The sequence below is a fragment of the Anomalospiza imberbis genome, chromosome 12, assembly GCF_031753505.1.
Source record: "Anomalospiza imberbis isolate Cuckoo-Finch-1a 21T00152 chromosome 12, ASM3175350v1, whole genome shotgun sequence".
NCBI classification, from domain to species: Eukaryota; Metazoa; Chordata; class Aves; order Passeriformes; family Viduidae; genus Anomalospiza; species Anomalospiza imberbis.
Window position 1 is genome coordinate 3,726,345 of NC_089692.1, and position 20,117 is coordinate 3,746,461.

General features: G+C 40.8%; 1 protein-coding gene across 4 annotated transcripts in view; it reads left to right on the forward strand.

Moving 5' to 3' along the window:
• Positions 1 to 20,117, forward strand: part of CDH8 (cadherin 8) — a 152,794-nt gene that overhangs the window by 42,954 nt on the left and 89,723 nt on the right. For all 4 annotated transcript variants that reach the window (XR_011003279.1, XM_068202508.1, XM_068202509.1 and 1 more), the window contains exon 3: positions 10,357 to 10,651. Coding sequence is in view for 3 of the 4 variants with exons in the window: in XM_068202508.1 (XP_068058609.1) it covers positions 10,357 to 10,651 (295 nt within the window). In the remaining variant the exon portion in view is untranslated. The remainder of the gene's footprint in view (positions 1 to 10,356; positions 10,652 to 20,117) is intronic.

The following is a 20,117-nucleotide window of genomic DNA, read 5'->3' on the forward strand; positions in this document are numbered from 1 at the left end:
TTCCTTTTATGGAATTTATGTTCTCCAGTGGGCAGCCTGATGATCAGTTCTTTGAAGGAGGGGGAACACACATCCTGTGTCTTTGAAAGGTCCTCAAAAATCATTATTTAGCCCTATATACCTCAAGTGCTGCCCCAGCCCTGGGCCAGCACAGGAGGGACCTGGAGCTGCTGCAGAGAGCCCAGGGGAGGCACCAGCAGGAGCAGAGGATGGAGCAGCTCTGCTGGCAGGAAAGGCTGGCACAGCTGGCATTGCTCACCTGCTCTGGAGAAGCTTTGGGCTGAGCTCAGGGTGGCCTTGCAGGGCCTGAAGGAGCTGCAGGAAAGATGGAGAGAGACAATTGCCAAGGGCTGGAGGGACAGGACCCAGGGAATGGCTGCCAGTGCCAGAGGGCAGGGCTGGATGGGATATGGGGAATTAGGAATTGTTCCCTGGCAGGGTGGGCAGGCCCTGGCACAGGGTGCCCAGAGCAGCTGTGGCTGCCCCTGGATCCCTGGCAGTGCCCAAGGCCAGGTTGGACACTGGGGCTGGGAGCAGCCTGGGACAGTGGAAGGTGTCCCTGCCATGGCAGGGGTGGCACTGGATGAGCTTTATGGCCTCTCCCAACCCCACCCATTCTGTGATTCTTTGCCTCCTGTCTTTACCATAGTGAGCATCCTTTCCTTCCTCCCAGCAGAGGGGAATGCAGGACAGCTGCTCACCCATCCTTCCTGTGAGGAGCGTTAGGGACAGCAGGGAACAGCTGAATGGGGACAGGGCCATATGGGGTTTTGGCTGTTCCGTGCTCACAGAGTGCTCCGAGCTCCCCCCAGCTTGTGTGGGCAGAGCAAACCGACAGTGATTCAGCCATCATTAAATTAGTACAGATGTCTCCCGTAGCCTCCCACAGGAGTCTTTCCATGAGCTCAGACAATTTGGATAAAGGTCTAGACTAAATCATTGCTAAGTCTATATGGATTCTGGCTGGTTTGAGATTGACATATGTTACACACTTCCAGCTCCTGGGATACTGATTTGTATACAAGTTGGCTGTATCCATGCTGAGCCAGAGATTCTTTTTTGATGGGATGCTAACCCCAGATTTTGGATGTTTGGAATCACAGGTAGCTCAGGTGCTTGTAGCAAATGACATACATACTCTGAACAGTTCCCACACTTATAATTATAGCACTGCTAATTTTGCTTCCTTTGAAACAAATTAGGTTATCTGATGTGTCAAAAAAAAGGTGGTAATTGTCCCTGAGACTGAAGTCTCCAAATGTCCTGGGCAGGGGACTGCAGGGCTCAATACAAGTTGCTAGAGGATCAGAGGTAATACATCCCTAGGAATGAAGCCCTGCTGGAGCAGGCACAGTGGTTTATTTCTGCATATTTAATACTGTCGATGTGTAATGGTTTATGCATCCTCTCCCCGTCCAATTCTTCCAGAAAAGCATTAACAAAGGCAGAAGCTATGATCTTTCTCTAGTGGTTTAAGGAATATTTCAAATTTAATGGTGTTGCAAATTGATCGCATTATGAGAGACATAACCTTTGTGAGTAAGTTTGTAAGAAATTCACAGGAATGCATGACTTAGTGGAAATGCATGGGAAATTACATTAGGAAGCTTTGAAAACCACACAAGTGATGAGGCAAATAACTCCTTGTGAAACTGCATGAAATGATAATAACTAGTTTCAACCAGGTTCCTCCAAATAACTTACAATTCTGCATGAGTTATCCCTAATAAACATCTAACTGCAAGAAAAGAGGGAAAAATAATCAAATTAGCCTCATGTTACATCTATTCATTCTGATGTATGACACTCTGATGTTGCTATGTAATTGCAAACAGAGCAGCTCTGAAGAGCTGGTTCTGGTTTGTTTGACATCTCATAAGGAGTTTGTTTTGTAGCATTTCCTAGTTGTGTTTATTGTCACGTTCTAAGTAATTTGAAAGATATTTCAAGTAAGAAAAAATTGCTACTGCACCCCTGTGAACTGTTCACAGGTTAGTGTAAGTGCACTGGAAATCAGTCATATTGTCACCTGTAAGCAGATAGTTTATAAGAGAAGCAATGTGTAAGTACCCACAATTTAATTTTTCAGCTCTCTTTATTTCACTGTTACCTTCTCAACAGCTTTCAATTTTAGCTCGAGCTGGCTGCAGAGCTGATGTTTATATTTCTGCACTGTAGCTGTGTTTGACAGCCAATTGCTAGAGAAGAGCTTTCTATTTGCACTGCCAGCTTTACACATTATGTGGTTTTAGATAGTACTTACTTCTTTTTTCAGACACTGAAGAATGTTAAGCATTAATCTAAAATTTGAAAAATTACCTTCCAAAAAAAAGGTATTTTACTGCTTTCAGGCTGGTTTTATTAAATATTATTAGCAGAAGGCATCCTGCATGGATTTGAAATTCTTTTATTAAAAAGGAAGACAGGTTAAATATATTATCTCTGGGACCCTCCCAGTCATTTTGAGCAAAACATGAGAAGAAGACAGGCTGGTGAAAGCAGCTGAAAGCAGGTCCTTGGAGGATTTTAAAATCATGACAACTAAATATGCTAAAATAAACAGAAATATCCTCTCTCCTCTGACCACTCTGATCTGTTGTACTTTTCTGTGCCTCGGCTGATCTAGGCTCTAAGCTTGTCTAGTTTGGCAGATTTTGTAAGCAGCCTTCAAATTACTGCTGTGCCTACGTAGTGATTAACTTTTTTATTCCTCTTCTGCAATCCAAAGACTGTGTTCTGAGCTATGGCTTTGACATTCACTTGAGGAAATCATTTCAACAACACAAAGAGGTCTTGGTGCTCAACTGCAGTGAACTCTGGGCCTGAGAATGAAGCCTGGCAAGTTCTAATAAGCTTTTAAGGAGGAAAGGAAAAATACAGCTCAAACAACATGGGAGAAAAGCTCAGAACATGGTGAATAAGATGATGATGATTAAATGAACAACAGGGTAGGATTTGGGATGTGGGAACTGCTGAGCTTCTGGCTAGCCTGTGGAATGGGAATTCCTATAGCTTATGGTTTTGTACAGCCAACTCCATATTTTGTCTATATTGAGGATGGAACATCAAGTTAGCCTATGCTGGCAATAAAATTGACAGCCCAAAGGGAAGAGCCCTCGGAAGGAATTCCTGGAAGCTTCACAAGCCTTACACATAGCAAAAAAACTGTAGCATAGTTTGTGTCCAAGACTGACAAGCTGGAGGAGGGAGCAAATAGCTTTGCTGCTCTTTCACTGAGCTGGGAAGAGAGTGACAAGTGCAGGAGGAGGCACTGTTAATTATAATGCCTGAAGCACTGGAATTTTTAATGGAAGAGCTTGACCCCAAACAGTGGGAGATGACAGACAATTTTTTCCCCCATAAAGACACAAAAGAGGGGAATGTGTTTTACAAGACTAAAGCTGCATGCAATTTTTGAGGCTCTCTATGCCCAGCACTCAGATCTCCTGTGGTGAACCACTGTTCACTGTAGATGAAATAATAGGGAAGTAAATGAGATGGGAAAGGACTCCTCTTCGGCAGTGTGACACAACTTCATATCATGCTTCCAAGTGACAGGAACAGTTGGGTTAAAAAAATCCAGAGCTGCTTACAGGAGCGGTGTGTGCTGGAACAGGGGAAAGGAACAGCAGTCTGGGTTCAGAAATAGTTGCATGAACTCCCAGCTGGGCAGAGAGCCAGCTACAAAAAGGTGCCAGCCATCTGAGGCCACTTGACACGGGACACTTGGGTGTTGAGGAGCCGTGGGAAAAGGGGACTGGAGGCGTCAGGCCAAGCTGCGGTGGGACAGGGTCAGGTGTGGCACGGCGTTCTCAGGACAGAAGGGAAGACAGATGGTATTCCCAAATGGAAAGGGTGAAGGCCAGAGCTAGGGAAACAGAAAGCTTTAGCTATCATCTGGCTTAACATAAGGACTCAGAAACAGCAAGGTATGTAAGCAATACGTGCAGGAAAAATCAGCCTGAGAGTGGTTTAGGTGGGAACAAAGCACCTTGTCCTTTGTCACCATCACAACCACAGGTGGGGCTGGGGAGCTGGGGAAGGCTTTGCATCTGGGGACGTGGTTTCCTCCTTCCTAGGCTATTCCCCTGGCAGGGGGAACATAACTGTGAAACAGCTCTAGAAATACTTAAAAATTCTAATTGCAAATTCATATAGAGACTAACTGGGGATAAATGCTTGAAGCTGTCTAAGAATGGCTTGAGTAGTCCCACGGTCTGGATGTTTTTTCCTAATGTGAATCTTTGTGAGACTGAATGTGGGTTTATCTCTTCCTCCCATCTGTAAAAACAAGTAGAGCTGTATTTTTTTTTTCTCCCAAGACATTAAACAAAATTAGATATTAAGGATTGTTAATTCAGCCTGGTGAGGAAGGCAATATATGATACAGAAAGAGCCAATGGCACTGTGACCAAGAAGGACTTAGATGAAGATTCAGGCAGGTTCCTGAGCTCTTTCCTTACATCAGCTAGTCATAATCAATGGATTAAAATAACCTGACTGTTAGAACCCAGGCTTGTCTGCACTTTTCAAACAGCAGTTCACTCCAGTGTACTGTGGGATGATACCAAAAGGTAAGCAATGAAAAGTCATTTGTGCACAGTTGCAGCATAAATATATACAGAGACAAAATTAGCAAATCAAATAGAATAAAAAAGCAGTAGCAAAGAATAAACAGAAACATAAAAGAAGCCATCTGGAATCAAAGATACTCAAATGACATGGTAGGAAACTGAGGCAGACAAAAGCAGAGATTACACTCTTAAATTAAATTGTTAGGGATATTATTGCTTTAATTCCCTTTGAATCTGGTTATGAAACTGCAGCTGAGAAGTGTGAGCAGTAATGTTTTTTGACAGTTACTCCAGAGGCTTCAACTTTCACGATTCCTGGATCTTAAATGGAACCTTTGTCATCCACGGACATGTCTGTTTCCCTTCTGAAAGTGTTCCAAGGACTGATGTTATGTCAAGACCATCAGCTTTGTGCCCCAATTTGTCATTACCCTGAATAATAATGCACAATATTTGATTCTCCTCTTCCCCATGGTGCACTTATAATTACCATTACTACAGATGGGACCAGCCTATTTACAGAGAAAATGAAGGATTGAAATTTTAAATTGAAATCAAATTCACTTTATTAATTCTGTGTTGTGGGCAAGCGAATCAAATCTATTTATAATAGTTTAATTAAGAATGACTCTTTAAACCATGGATCAACAATAAACGTGTTCATTGTCCATGATGTGTCAGAGCACATCAACAATACACAGAAAAACTTCTGTAACTCCTAAAGAGGTTCATGTTTTTAGGAAAAAAACATCCCTGCAAAGCCATGTACAGAAAGAAACACCTGAAGAGTAAGGTGCATTACAGTTTCTGAAAGCATTTTGAAGCCCAGCTTACAGTTTTGATATATATAAAAAATGGTTGTAAAAGTCACTAAAACCCTTCCATACTTTCACAGAATGAGTGAGAGCTTCTTAGAAGCCAGCAGTTTCGGAAAAGAGTCATAAAAAGCTGAAAATTCCATCTCAAAGTCCATTAAATGGGGCCTGCCTCATAAATGAGGAATTTTATTGCAAGGCAAAGGTAAAAAATAGAAGGAAGAACCTGAAGCGTTAGGACAGTGTTGTGCTTGTGTCTGTGGAACATCAGGCGAAAATCAGTGAGGCACCCTTAAAAGAAAAGATTTCAGAGTTAGGACAGGGAAGGATTATGCAAATTTTAAAATGAAGTTTTAAGGGCAGATGATTCCTTTTCCCTTGAAACAAGTATGGGGTAATTCCCCTGTAATTACATGAGGATGAATTAATTACTTTCTAACAAACTCAAATAAAAACTCGACTACATAATACTGCCTTCTCTTGCCTTAATTAAAAATGTCCAGGAGCATTTTCATAATGTGTAGATTCTCCCCCCCTACTTCCCCACATGAAATATCTCTATATTTATGCTTTTTTTACTGATACAAGGAAATTGGGATTACAGATCCTCCCACTGATGAGGGATCTATTATGGGCTGTTGTGTATCAAGTTGTGCACCAGCACCCCACACCTGAGAGGGCTGGAAGTGCCCAATCCTCCTGCAGAGGAAAACCAACAGCTTTCTGCTCATCTGGGCATGGCCCAGCCCCAAGTGCAGGATGCACTCTCCTGATGGTGAACACATGGAATTCTTTGTGCTGAGCAACCTGTTGTTTTGGCTGCCATGGGTTTGCCAGGTAGCTGAGTGAGAGCAGGTGAGACAGCTCCCATCTGCAGAGGAGGCTCGTGAATCTGCTCAGAATTGCAAAGGAGCTTCACCAACCGCTCCCAGCCTTTGTCCATGCATTAAATCCCTGGCTGCAAATGCAGTTTGGAGCCAAGGACTTGCTAAGAAAACCTTGTTTAAAATATGCTGAACAAAGAGTTATGGAACAGGAAAATTTAATAACAGTCTCACACTCCTGGAGTTGTGTTTTACTGCAGAATAACACTTTAGCATCTGCAGAATATAGAGGATCTTAGAATAAGTTAAATCTCTGCAGTTTCTCTGGCATGGATTTTAATTATACATGTTTGCAATGTATATACCTGAAAGACTATAAATGCATTTCATACCCTTGGATAGTGTGTTGGCAAGACTTTTAGATGTGCATTGGTCATTAGTGAAAATAATGTTAATTTTGTGGCAGCACCCTGCGTGTGCTGTTCCTGTCAGTCCAGGCTTCATTGATTACCATCTGTATTATCAGATAGAGCAGAAAAGGAATTAATAAAGACTAGAAATTGCTCTAGTCTGAGGGTTCATTTGGAACAAAGGTAATTTTTCAGAGAAAAAAATGATCTGAGGCTACAGGGGAGCTATTAGTAAGGTATTAATACAGGGCATCTGCATCACCATTAAAACTCAGAGCTGCTCCAAAGTCACTCCTGTCTCCATAAATCCAGGCATGAATTGGGTGATGGACTTGCATCTGCTGCTTTAAGAGAGAGAGGTGTGTGGATTTATAGTCCCCCAGGTAGGGCAGAGATGGAGGAAGATGATTTCACTTCCTTTGAAGTCTAATGAAGTGAATCTCACATAATGCAAGTGATTTTACCTCTCTCTGAACAAGATGAGGTTCTCCAGTAAATGTGTTTGTTTTGGGGTGCCCTCTGGCAGTGGGACATTGAGGCAGATACAGACATTTTCTGTTTTAAGCAGAAATTCTTGTTGCATCTGGATGTTGCTCTGAAAAAGGTCAGCTTTCAAGTATAGGTGCAGCAAATAAAGCTGCAGATGTGGAAAGCAGTTTCATATTTACATTTGTGTGGCTTTTTGAGCAGAAAGCACTATTCATTTCTAATGTTCATTATGCTCTTCTATCATTCACCTAGATCCTATATAATTATGTGTTTAATGATCTTCCCCCTTCACACGAACACAGCTTGCTGAAGCTTGACTCTTGCAGTAAATTATCATTCATGTCTAGTAGAAGAGAGGAAATATTACTTGGAAAAAATGCTGTGCTCTCTGACTTAAGATTTCAGTCTGTGATATAACTTTGTAGTAGGTGATGACCTAATCTTAAATCTAAACAATAAAATTATTTTGGAGAAGTGGGTCTTCAGGTAATTTGTTACAATATTTTGATATTAGAGTAATGACTTCAAAACCCAGAAAAACTATTTAAATTATTTAAGTCCCTATAGACTGTAGTAAATGCCACATTTATGTCTTGGTTTTTTTAGTAAAGAACTAAAAAAAGAAAAAAAATATTGCCACTATAAATATTTGGGTAAAAAACTGATCTTCCACTCATCAGACTTAGTTTCAACTTTAATGTTATAAAATGCTCCTATCTCCTGTACTTTGTTTAATGTTTAGCCCTTCACCTTGTAGTGTTTTAAATAGCAGTACTTGAATAACAAGTAGCAATTCTTGCTTTTGATACAATGGAATTTAATTTATTAGAGGAAACAATTAATGGCAAACATAGACATTTTTATCATTTTAACTGTTGGTATATCACTAAAACTGCAAAGGTTTTATAGCCCTGCATTAATATCTACCAGAACTGATTTATGAGCCATAACTGCTGTTGGATATTATGGGTAAAACCTGAGATTACACAGACAGCCTCTCTTACTTATTAGCAAATAGCAAATTCTAGAATGTTTAAGCCTTCTCAAATGTCTGTGGGGGATATCTGGTTTATTCTTAAAAGTTCAGATTTTGGCTTTTTATTGTGTGGCTGAGATGTTCCCAGTTCCTCTGCTGAGCTGTGGGTGTCCAGACAATGCTGTGATATTACATCACTCTAACTCAGCTCTGAATACGCTGCCAAAACCTTCATATGCAATGTTAATGCCATATAGATTTTATTCAGGGAGCAAACAGATGCTTAAGTTATAAACAATCTGTTTCAAACACAGATTCTGGATTGATCTTTACAGGCTCTGGGGCCCTGAAAATAAGGGTCATAAGGACAATAATCTTAAAGGCAAAAGGAGTTGTGTTAACTTTCTAAGCAGACCAAACTGTGACACCAGCCAAGAGGAGAGGGCAGCAGCTCAGTAAATGAGGCTGATTGTTCTCAAGCAGGAGCTGATGGCAGGTGCAAAAAGAAAACCAGATTGAACTTTTGGAAAAGGGACTCAGCTGTCACTTGACATCTCTCTGTACGTTCCTGTGGGCTGGGTAGGAAGAGTGAACTGGATTGAGTCATGCATATTCACAGCTAAAGTGCTCTGAAAAAGTTGTTAAAACAATGGTGGTGTAATAAAATGCTGCCCAGCAAAACAGAGAGGATAAGTTTACACCTTGTGTGGTTCGTGGGAGTTGTGCCCTTATTGCGGAGCAGGGAATGCACTGGTGGCCAGGATTTTGTATCTGTAACAAACCAGAACAACATGGAAATCAGCCCTGGCTGTGCTGTCCACTGTGCTTGTTGCAACAGACAGAGCTTTGGGTTTCCTGAGCTCTTGAGCAGCTGAATTCCTGAACAGGTGAGCTGTAGATACAACTGTTTGTGACCGATTGTGGACACAAGGACCTGCAGAGCCACTTGTGACATAAGAATCTCCTGTGGTTTGGCCATAGCTGGTGTTACAAGGCTTTTTTCCACACTATTTTAATATCCTTATTCCAAATGATGCTGCTGCCTGGCCCTGGCAACCCCTGCTATCAATTGAGAGTAAAATGCATAACCAGCAACAGCTTCTGTTGAGCTGTCTGCACAGAATGAGCAAACAGGAAAAAGTCTTTAGTGCTGGTTGTAACTCATGCTGCAACCTAAGCAAGTTGTACATATTTCCTTCAGACTGTCTTTTGTGAGGCAGAGATAAATAACAATAGATGCAAGTTACATTTTTAATGATGTTATTCACTTCTTATTGATCATATTGAGCGTGTTAGACCTAACAGTAAACAGAATTTAAACCCCTATTACTGTGTATTCAAGTTATTATCCTGTATTTTTGAATGTGTTGACAGTGATACATATGATCCAACCAATTCACACTCTCACAACTTAAAAATTATTGGAGATAATCCGACATTCAGTATTTGGCCCTGAGCCTACCAAAAAAATCAGTGGGAGTCCTTTGTCCCCAGGTTTTTAATTAATAAAAACATTAAAAATAATGAATATATTTCTCATACTGCTTCAGTTTATTATAATTCTCTCTTGATTTTTGAAAAGCCAAGTACAAATTTAATACAATTTTTTTTCCTGTTGGGGCTTTGAGGAGAATGGGAAGATGTGTGCAAGGGTTCTTCTACCAGGGCACATACTTTTAGAATAAAGATCTTAGAACCTTTTAAGTTCTGCAAAGATCTGAGTTGTGATAGTCTTCTTAATTTCTGTGACTGCTGCCTGTGACAAGATTCCATAGATGCCAGTGTTCAACCATTTCTAGTCACCTGGAAATAAGCTGAACGTAATAACTAAAAAAAATAAGTTAGATTAAAACATATGTTATGGTTAACCCTTCCCTCACCCCGTGATCTAATAGGTTAAGGATGTTTTGTACTTGTTCATTTGGGCTGATAATGGTTCTGAAGGCATTTGCATTTTAGAATGGAATTTAAAAAAATATATAACAGCGGCTTTTTAAATAGAAAGTCTAATTATGCCTATGATTGCATCCATTTTTGATTAGTATGCATAGAAATCCCTGCTCTCTGTGTGTATTCAAGCTGAGATATGGATCACTGGTGCTGGGATTGAAGCACAAAGAATCAGCTGACAAAATGTATAGTTAGACCAAAGCAAAAAAAAAAAAAAAAAACAAAAAAACAACAAAAAAGCAAAACTCAAAATTCTGTGTGTACATTTTTTTTGTCTCTAAAATGCCTTTTTTTTTTTCTCTATTTTCCCCCTTTTAGCTACACACAGACCTGGACCCTGGCAGCAGCAAAATCAAGTATATTCTGTCAGGAGATGGAGCTGGAACCATCTTTGTGATCAACGACAAGACTGGAGACATCCACGCCATGAAAAGGCTGGACCGGGAGGAGAAGGCTGAGTACACTCTAACAGCCCAGGCAGTGGACAGGGACACAAACCAGCCCCTGGAGCCCCCCTCAGAATTCATCATCAAGGTTCAGGACATCAATGACAATGCTCCTGAGTTTGTAGAGGGCCCCTACCACGCCACGGTGCCAGAAATGTCTGTTGTGGGTACGTATGTGTGAACAGCCCAGCCCCTCCCTGCTCACAGCTTGGGCTGTGCCAGGAGGCTGTTGAGTTGGTGATGAATAATAAGGTATTTATTATGTTGTTAGCATTCATTTGCATATTTTCAAATATTTTCTTGGCTGAAGCTTTCATCTGCAGCACAATAGTCGAGTCCCTCAGTAGTAAGGAAATGATTAACAGCTGTATTAATGTCTCTTTGTCCAACAACACTTTAATGGGCTAAATTTATATTTCCCTTCTGACATTGCAGTTAGAGAATTGTTATTGAGAAGGATTTATCAAGATTTGCTCCAGCATGATGCTTTAATCCTATTGATAGTTTGTTGACGTTTAATTATTTGTTTGTTGTTTTCCTACACTTGCAGGGCATTGATACATACTTATTTGTTTTCCTCTAAGTGCAACTGTAATCAGGCAAAAACATTGAAATGAAAGATGCTGTGTCTGGGAATTGATGGTTAGCTTGTAGAGTGGACTTAACCAATTAGCCACAGGATTTGCATGGATGATGGAAGGGAAAAGCAGAGAAAGCTGTGGAAAAAGATGGTGAAAAGGGAAATTAACTGTGTGAATGCAGAAAAGAGAAAGGAGAAGAACATAATCTTCTTAATATATTTTACTTATATTTATTCATTTTGTCGGATTAGTGTGAATCTATTTCCTCATGGATTAACATATTAGAATCTTTTCTGCATAGTTTGTCCCTGTGTTTGCAAGTGAATGTCCTTAGACAGGCAGATATTGACACTCCCCAGGACACACATCGAGTGCAGCTCACCTTCAGCTGTCGCTGAAGCCAAGGGAAGGAAACCCAGCAAAACAAGACAATCCATTTCAGGGCAATATAAAAATTCAGCATAAGCAAAGGCATCAAAATCTGGCCATGAAATGCAGAGGAAATTCTAATGCATTTTAGTGTTATGTTGAGCATAATGTGCTTTTCAGTGATTTGTCTACATCTGTCAAAGCAAGGTAATTGAAGGAGTGCCAAGACACTTTCTGGAATGAAGCAACATCCTATCACAAAGTTTCAAAAACACCACTCTCTCTGGTTTGGAGAGAGTTTGTTTAGCTAAAAGGAGGAGGAATGTGAGGAGCCAGAACCATCCTCTCACTCAGAGCACAGAGAATTGCACCGAGTCATTGTCAGATACAAGTGTGAGTGCTGACTGCATGGTCATGCCTGAGGCTTCATCTTTTAAATCAACTCTACTCCAACAGATTTTCAAATCTTCAGTGTGCCAAAAATGATACGCGAATTTTTGAGCCTGCATTTCAATTCTTTTCTAGACCATAGCTTTTATATGTTGAGTTACTTTTAATTATACAGCAGCACAAATATAATGTGGACCTGCTTTCAGAAGATATTTCAGCCAAGCTCTAGGTGAGCAAATGACTTAATTAAATAAAATGAGAATAGAAAACCAAACCAAAACAAAGCAGTGTGGGAGAAGGAGAAAGGAAAATTGAATGCTGTCACTTCTTATGTAAATGGCATTTATGTAGTATTCTAGGAGAAAAAAGAGAAAGATATATGCAAGAAAAGATGGCTTCTGATCACAAAGCCTATATAAAAATAATTTATATCTGTGCATATTTATAATCTGTGATAAAGACACGGCCCCTATCCAAGCACTATTCACTGTAAAGAAGAGGAGAAAAAGAAAAAAAAGCATGACTGAAAACTTTAAGGGGAAAATAATCAGGAGATGAATAAAAATCTAGCAAAATTGTTAGCATGAGGTTTAAAAATGGTAAATGCAATGAGAGTAAGGGAATAGAATAGAATAAAAGAAGAAATAATAGTGAAAGAGAGGTAAAGTAAAAATGGAGAAAGAGTGAAAGAGGAGGGAAAAATGTGAAGAAAGGTAATGAGAGATGAATTATAAGTTAAAACTTAATCTAGGAAAACTTTATTATAGAGGATTGTAGTAGAAATGACCAATGGCTGGATGTAGTTTAGGGAATAGCAAAAGGGGATGGCTCTACAGGAAAATGCTTCATCTGTTCCGCCAGCATGTTGGGGAAAAGAGAGACACTGAGATGATGAAGTTCCACATTCTTGTGGTTTGTTAGGCTGCATGGAAGAGTTTTGTCCAAAAGCAAGTGTGTTCTAATAACAAAAATGATTGTTACCATTACTAAAACAGCCTGTATTGTAGAGATTTGCAGTAGATCGTCTGACAGGTCTGAGATTTATTACTGTAACTCTGAGAGTTTTTGCACATTTATCCCTTAGGATCCCTGGCCCTTCCAGGCGTTTTATAGGACATTCCTAGGGGTGCAGGTTTCCAAGCTGCTGTTCTACAGAAGCACCAATGTGCACTCCAGCTCTTTTGTTGAGAAACAAAATCTATTTCTCTGCTGTTTCAAAACTCAGAGGATGTTCCTGATTGCATTACATGGGGCATGAGTGAGTGTGAAGTCTGTGAAGTAGAGGCAGTGGAATCTGTGTCTTAATCTCTGATGGAACCAAATGTCAGGGCTGGAAAGTGGAATATGAGAATGTTTCCCTTCATTAATGTTGCTGTTACTATTTCCTTCTGCTTTCTTCTCTTCATCCACAGGTAGCAACATCAAGAGATGAAGGAAAAGATTCTCTGTAAATTATTTCAGGTTTTTGGAAGGTTTTTTTAGTTCTCTTAAAATTAGATTAACTCTTCTGTAATGTTTACAAAAAAAATTGTCTCCTTTCAGAGTTCAAGGAATTTTTACTTTCCCCCCGCTAAGAGAATTTCACTACCATTATCCACTTACTTAATTCCCTTAAAGAGATCTCCACCCACTGCCAATTTCTTGCTTTGACTTTTGTACAGCACAGGCATCACTAGGCAGTGTTCTTACTCAGGATAAGACAAAGTTCTGCTGAACCTTTTCTTTCCTCAAATGCTTATATCAATTTTCTGCTCTGAAACAGAAGAGGAACTCATATGCTCTCTATATATAGTGCTTATGTAATGAGGATGCAGTACAAGGCATTTTATTTTTGGGCCTCAGGGGAAGGCAATGCATGAAATACAGATGAAGGCTTTAACCTTTCATTGTTCTAAGGTTCTATCACGATGCAGTTTTTCTAATTAGGTGCCTTAGACCTGGTCTTATGTTTCTGACTGTGACATAACAATGTCAGGTGTTATTTTGACTATCTAGAACTGCAATGAAACACTATGGGGATGTGAAAACCAGCTTCAAACTGACAGAGTGCAGGTTTAGATTAGAGATGAGGAAGGAATTGTTCCCTGGCAGGGTGGGCTGGCCCTGGCACAGGGTGCCCAGAGCAGCTGGGGCTGCCCCTGGATCCCTGGCAGTGCCCAAGGCCAGGTTGGACACTGGGGCTGGGAGCAGCCTGGGACAGTGGAAGGTGTCCCTGCCATGGCAGGGGTGGCACTGGGTGATATTTAGGGCCCCTTCCACCGCAGCTGTGGGATTCTGTCCCTACCTGCAGAGTGTGCCAGCCCATGTGGGGCTCTGCGTGTGTGCCAGCATCCAAGAGCCGCACACGGCCACGGCTTCCCTGCTTGGTTTTTATTCTGTGTTTCCGTGCTTTTGGAAAATCCTGCTTCCCTGCTGAAACAAAAGGATTTGCATGGCTCTCCTCCCACTCCTGGTGCAAAGAGGATCAGTATTACCCGGAGCTCTCTCTGGGAGGAGTGCTGCTCACTTCTCAGCTGTCTGTGCAGAACACACTCCCACACACGCGCTCGCTGACGGCCGCGTCACTGCGCTCAGAGTTATTCTGAAATAATTTATTTCTCTCTTTGAGCAAAGACGGCAGCACATTCCAAAAAAAACCAAAAAAGTTTTGAGAACTAAATTGAATTTTTTTTACTGTAATTCCCACATAACCTACCATAATAAGCCCTGCTCCCTACCTCCAGAAATGATGTATTTGCTTGTGAAAGCTAATAGTGTATATGAAGGATATGTTCTTTGCTGAAACTGTGCACTTTAATATTTGGATTATGATATTAATATTCTTAAAGAATTAAAGATCAAAAAGTGAAATCTGTGGAATTACTTCATTATGGCAAGTATTACAAATAGGAAATAATTTAATTTTTTCTCTAAATCTTGTTTAATCACTTTTAAACATAAAAGGGTACACTGGGGTAGAAACTCAGTTAAAACCTTAAAACAAAAACAGAATTTATGTGTGGTTCTGGAAGTAAAACCCCCAAGACTTTTTTTTTTGCCTCCCCATTTGTCTGTGAGCTCTGCATCTATGTCTGCAACGAAGACAGAATATTATGTAAATGAATGAGCAAGCTTAGAAGATCCATAAGGGTAATTGGAACAAGTTCTGTGGCTTATTTAAAGAAAAAAGAAAAAAAAAAGAAAGAAAAGAGGAAAAAAAAAAAACCCACACCTTCCCTTGAGTATGTTCTGTTTCTGTGTTACCTTCTTAGCTACACACAGATTCATTAATTCCCCAAAACACATGCAGAGTTGGTAATGGGAGCCAAAGTGGATATTGTCTCCGAGTTTTGGGACCCCTTTTTTCAGGAGAGGAATGAGGAGTGAAATCTCTTGATTTCGCTCTCAGCGAAGCCGGGAGTGTTTAGACAGCAGTGTCATGTTGAAAGACAGGAGACGACTGAAGCAGAGTGACAAACGTGTTGGTGAAATAAAAAAGGACACAGATGGAAAAAGAACAAAAGCCATAAGGGAAGAGAATTCTCTCATAGTTTGCCTGAATTAAGGTAAACAGACAAACTTTAATAATTTCCAAATATTAAGGCTTCTCCTGACACTCATAAAAAATACACACAGTGGGATTCAGTCTGACATTGCTCTAGAAATGCTTTTGCCTTTGCCACTTGAAAATAGTAACAATATGGAAAAGCTTAGAATAATAATTTTTTTTTTTGTCCTTAAATGCTTCCATGAAAGGTCTTTACTGGAAAGGGTTTAGGCTTTCAGCTGAGTCAGAATATCAATTTTCAGTTTTGGCACAAGCTCATCTACTTAGGAATGCTTTCCCTTGAATCAAGGTTTGCCCTTGATTACACCACTGCAGATAAGAAATGTTATAATCTCTTTTTTTTTTCTTTTTTTTTTTTTTTAAGCAGAACAGAGTTCTTTAGTCCAGCCAGGTGTATTAGGCCCACTCTACATAGTGCAGCTTTGCTTTCCAGTTCTCCCAAAGATATTCACTCTCTTTCACTTACAAATATTTTGCAGAAGGACAAAATCTGCTCCATATGAAATCAAGACGCAACATCTGACATGAATAGTGATAACTTGACAAATCAGGAAGTTGTGATAAAAACCTGACTTGAAATGTCGTCAAGATCAACCACACTGTCTTGCTGGGGTTTTTATCATTGATTTTTAAGGCCCTGAGTATGACTGTTAAATCAATGATAGTTTGTCACAAAACTGTGGCGTAAGGGGACTACAGCACTGGGGTCAAGTACACATTAACCCAAAGGGTAAATGCAAAGGCTGTGCAAAAGCTAAGGGGAAAACCAGCAGATGTAAAATATGGCAACAGTGTAACAGCTGTTAAAAAAAAAGTATACTTTCATGTTTTGTTCCTCCACTTGTCCCTCTTGTGCATAATCACACACAGGAGCTGTGACACCGAGGTGTTTTATGTGAGATTTCTTTGGTGAGTGTGTGTATGTGTTTAAAATGGTCACATACAACCTTCAGGAAGGGCTCTGGACATTCAACACCAGGGGTGGCTGGCTGTTCCTTAACCTGACTGGCTGTTGAGCCTTGAGAAAACACAGTTCTGAGCCCCTGCTGCTATTTTTGTGCTTTTATTTCTCATGAGGTCTGACCAAAAATATCATTATCTTTCTTACTGTTCTTACATAGTCATTATGAGCTCGAGGACCATGATGGAATTAACACTCTTTAGGAGTTTATAGGCTGATCCTTTAGTTATCTCCTTCTATATTGTCCTATTGTACTAAACCAGTTAATTGACAATACAGAATTACCAAAATCTGTGAGATTGCTCCAAGTAGTTTGTGCCAATGGCAGGAAGTTCATGAGTGTTGAGGTTCTGAAGGCACTGTTTGGTCCTCAGGAGCAAGGCCTAACTTTCCTGTGCAAGGTGTGGAGCTATTGATATGTGCTGGTTTCTGAGACAAGCGCTGCTTTTCTTCCTCTCCATTCACTGGCAGCAATTTGTCACAAATTGTCCATTTTTTGCACACATGCATTCCCTTGGCATGAAGGAAAGTTGTGCAGATGACACATAGAGAAGATAAACTCTGCAGGAAAAATCTGCTGGGATCAGAACTGAAGACATAGTTCCTTATGGAGTTCTTCCAAATAGAGAAATTCATCTTTCCGTGATGTTCCAGTTTTGGGATGAGGACAGACAGAGCTGTCACATGTTGATCATGTGATGGCAGAGCAGAGGAAATTTTGGCAGTCTAAGGTGAATGTCCTGTGTACCTACAAGAATCTGTCCTACTGTTGTTTTTCCTCTTGACTCCTGGTCACAAACATCTTGTTCTTGTTGCGGATATTCTACTTCTGAAATCCTTTGTGGTTGCCTCCATTTGTACATATCAAATGCATCATCGTGTTTGTGTTCTGTCACTGTGTGAAAATAAGTCTCTGACTCAGGTTTCTGATGCATTCTCTTCTGGTTACAAGTTTATATCTATTCTCAGCATGGATTTTTCACAATTTCCCCAAATGTAAAATTTTGAAGGAAAAAAAGATGTTTCAAAGAGTGGTATGGTTTGGTTTTGCAGGCTTTGAAGTTGTGTTATCTCATTTTTCTAAGCAGCTTGGCTGGTGACACGAGCCCGTTTGCTGGCCAGGGGATGATGCCTAAATGGAAAACAGAGGGATGAGAGGAAGTGGAGCAACACAGGTTCCTGCCAGACTGATGCTCTGTGAAATGCCACAGAACTGGTCTGCAGCATAATCTCACCTTTCCCAATCACAGGAAATGTAGACAAGGTCTCACCACAAGGTAGAAAGTTCTAGGTCAGAAAATTAAGTTCAGTGTGGTAATATTTTCACAGAAACTTTGATTACTGTAATTTCTACTCCTCTGCTAGCACGAAGACAGCTTTGGAACATCAGGGACCAATACTCCTCAAATTCTTTATTAAGTGGCCTGTGTTAGACATCTCTCTGATGGACACACTTGATATTTGCCAAAATGAGATGCAATTCAGAGTCCTTTTTTTTTTTCTGGCACTGGTCATTCCCCACCCTGCCCTGATGACACCTCTGTCGTTGGTTAAGTGCTGAATCTGCAGCTCTTGTTTTTCTGTGAAAAGAGCTCACAACTGCCTGTGGAGCTGCTGTCAGCACGGCTTCCTCAGGAATCAGCCCTGGAGCTGCTGGGCAGCTGATTCAGCTGTGCCCCTCCCTGGGGCCCAGAAGGGCTCTGCTGCCATTTGCTGTCCCCGCAGTGGCCTGGGGGGACAATATTTCAGACTCTGCTTTTGCACCCTGGGTTACAGCTGCTGGCACTCCAGGCTTCACTCTGCCAAACAAAGCCAGCAGAGCATCAAAGCTGTGAGATGATATCAGCCACTCTGTTCTTACCACACAAAGTCGTAAATGAAAGAATTTCTGCAGTAAACAGCCTAGGCCGCTTTATTATTTATTTCTATTTTGTACAATACACCTGAGCATAACCTGAAACTTCCATTGGAATCAACAAGACTTACAGTACCTTTTTTTCTGCTTGGTAATACAGTGTACAGTGATCATCCAATTTTACTGCCTTTGCCTCGGGATCTCACAGAATGAATGCTGATGAAATAGTCAATTGATTAGAGACAAGCAGTCTTTCAAAAAGTCCTGAACAGAAAAGGAGCTATTTCCCACTTCTCTCACAAATATCAATTAATATTCTATAGCGAGGGTGATATCTAAAGGGAGAATAAAAAAAATAGCATGAAAGGAAAACATAATTCTTTAAGCCAAACATAAAATATATTTTACCCTTCTGCTGTTGCCTGTGATGTTTCAAACCGTGTACTAATCCTAACAAACAGCCACCCAGGGGAATTTGCAAAGGAATACCCGCAGGCTCTCTAATGGCACCATCTCATAAGTTGTAGCAAGAAAGAAAGAACTACCATCCTTAAAGCTGAAAAGGAAGAAGGTCCCTTCTTGTTAGATCCACACAGATAAACCCAGGTAACATCAGCCAGGATAATTGCCAGGGAGGAATCCATATCCCTAAATCTGAATATGTATTTATGTTCTAAACTATTTCTCATTCCAAAATGTTATGTTAAAGAGGCAGCATCAGAGTTCCAAAACAATTAGTTTATGCAGACAAGGGATGGTAAAATATGCAGTTGATTAGATTTCCCAGCCACGCTTCCCCCAGCCTCATTATACAGCTGCGAGGAGCGGGGCTGCCAGCTCACTCCGCTCCCTCATGTTCACACAGCCTTTTTCTCCAGGCGTAGCCAGCTCCTCTCATACTTCTGCACTCACACATTTGCATACAATATGTTTTTCCCATTTCCCTCACATGATAGAAAGTCCTTAAAACAGCACATGGGCAAGCTGCACAAACATTGTTGTGTTACATGCGGCAGGTCATGCATTTGTGCAGAGGTTTTGACTCAGGCATGTACTGCATGACATTAACATTCTTTAGAGGTTTCATTAGCCTCCTAAAGTATCTATTCCAGCATTGAGAAATGTGTAACATTTGAGAGAAACTGGCTGGATACATCTTCTGCTTATGGAGCTAAACATCACTTAAAGGTATGAAAGGATTATTTTCCTGTTGGAACCAAGAAACAGCTTCTTGCATTTTCCTGCATGTTACTGCATAATTTATTATAGACCAAGCTGTTAGAGTCTTCTAGATTCTTTCATTAAGCCAGATTTTTAGGTGCTAAAACCTTTGATTTAGATTACCAATGCTTTAGGGCAGCATCTGCCATTTCCTATAGGTCTGTAAAGTACTGAAAAATCTCTCTTTCTCTGCATTTCAGTGAGATTACAGTCAACTACTTATATAAAACAAAGTGGCAAAACAAGCAAGTAATGTTTTGTCACTCATGTTTAATATTAAAAACAAAATATGAACTGTATCAGTTGCAGTTAATTTCAGAAAGTGTTTACAGGTGTCCATACGAGTATATAAGCGCCCACAGGTGTTTAGACAGAGATACATACAAGAGGAAATGGCCTTAAAGTGTTCCAGGGGAGGCTCAAGGTGGACACCAGGAGGAATTTCCCCATGGAAAGGGTGCTCAGGCCTTGGCAGGGGCTGCCCAGGGAGGTTTGGAGTGCCCATCCCTGGAGGTGTCCCAGGAAGGGCTGGAGGTGGCACTCAGTGCTCTGGGCTGGGGACAAGGTGGGCATCGGGCACAGCTGGGACTCCATGGGCTGGGAGGGCTTTTCCAACCCCAGTGATCCTGGGATTCTCTGACAGAATTTAATGTAAGCAAACCTGAAATTCTTGCAAGGTTCTGCTTGTCCTGTTTGGTGCAGTGTCAGC